Raw genomic sequence first — 1,556 nt, forward strand, 5'->3', positions numbered from 1 at the left:
GCACCAGCTATTATTCTTTAAGGGGAGATACAGAAGAGATTTGTAAAATTTGGCACCGTTCTGGCTTTAACTGCAGGCATTTTTATTTGGGACGATGCCAGGCATCAACAAGTAGGTAATTCATCGAGCTCATACTATTTTCTAGGGCGTAACGAAAATATTAGAGATGCAACACAAGTTTATAAGGTTAATTAACTGTTATTTCAATGTATATTGTGTCAACTTCGTTATTGTCAAACATTGATTGACATTTTTCGTTCGCGTAAATTTTTTGTTTGTGTATGAGTTGATGATTTCATAAAAAAAATTCATGTCGCCAATTGAAAATGGCCGATCAATTTACAGAACAATTCGTAGCCGATATTAAAAAGGTATTCAATTTTTTTGACCGAGAAGGTAGAGGCTTCATCAAATCTCATCAATTAGGGACATTAATGAGAGCATTAGGTGTTAATCCAACGGAAGCGGAGCTCTTGGTGTTTATAAAAGAAATCGGTGAGACTATTTTTTTTTATTCCACCGAAATATATATTAAATTTTAATAACCGTAGTTCCCGAGCAGGATGGAACGATAAACATCGACTTTCCAGAATTTTTAACCTTCATGGGAAGACAAATGAAAAACATAAAAGATGAAGAAGAATTAAGGGAAGCCTTTAGAATTTTTGATAAAGATGGAACAGGGTACATATCGGCGAAAGAACTACACCACATAATAACCCATCTGGGAGAACCTTTGAGCAGAACCCAAGTTAACAGAATGATGATAGATGCGGATACTGACGAGGATGGACAAATTAATTATGAGGATTTTGTAACATTGATCACTAGTAGTTATAAAATGAAAAGTAATTATTCGTAATATGCATCAGTTTTGGTTTTATTATAATTACGTACGTGACGTTACGACGAGACAAATTTCTTGGATAAATATCAATCTAATTCACATAAAGTATTAGAATCATTCATAATTCAGAGATTTATTATTGATTTAATGGATTTGTTGAAGAAAAACATCAATAATTGATCATATATTAAAACATACGTAACTATTATTATAAGTGAGGTTATGTGTAGTTATAAAAATGTGTTGTACTGAATACCTAATATGATTAAGACTACTATGAGATCTTATTGAGTCTTTTATAAAATATTTTTTAATTATGCACCTGGTCAAAAGAGTGTAACAGCGTTAACAGCGTTCTCTTCTTCTTACCTAGTAAAACTACAACATGACAGAAATTATTATTGATTCTGGTAAATTCAATTCATTAATAAAGCGTTTTATAGTTGATTATTCATTCACTCAATAGTTCCAATGAATAATTAGTTGTGTTGGTTACTTTGAGGTTAAAAAGAACTGCTACGAAAATATTTTCACCAAGGTCGATTCCTTATTTGGCGGATAACCCCCAAAAAACTCTTTCTAGTCGCTAAAAACCATTAATCTTTATATTTTCGAGGGTGCTGAATACGAATACGACATTTATTTTTTTCAAAAGTTGGGGGAATATGGTCAAAATCGAGTTTTAACTCGAAAATCTGGAAAAAATGAA

The 1,556-nt window shown here is 31.7% G+C and overlaps 1 protein-coding gene across 1 annotated transcript; it reads left to right on the plus strand.

The window, feature by feature from the left end:
- The first annotated feature begins 249 nt into the window (after positions 1 to 249).
- LOC130893994 (uncharacterized) lies at positions 250 to 871 on the plus strand. The gene is made up of 2 exons (XM_057800474.1): positions 250 to 495; positions 552 to 871. Exons 1-2 carry the CDS (start codon positions 327 to 329, stop codon positions 860 to 862), a joined length of 480 nt encoding a protein of 159 aa, XP_057656457.1. The 5' UTR covers positions 250 to 326; the 3' UTR covers positions 863 to 871.
- The last annotated feature ends 685 nt before the right edge of the window (positions 872 to 1,556 follow it).

The sequence above is a fragment of the Diorhabda carinulata genome, chromosome 5 (genome assembly GCF_026250575.1).
Source record: "Diorhabda carinulata isolate Delta chromosome 5, icDioCari1.1, whole genome shotgun sequence".
NCBI classification, from domain to species: Eukaryota; Metazoa; Arthropoda; class Insecta; order Coleoptera; family Chrysomelidae; genus Diorhabda; species Diorhabda carinulata.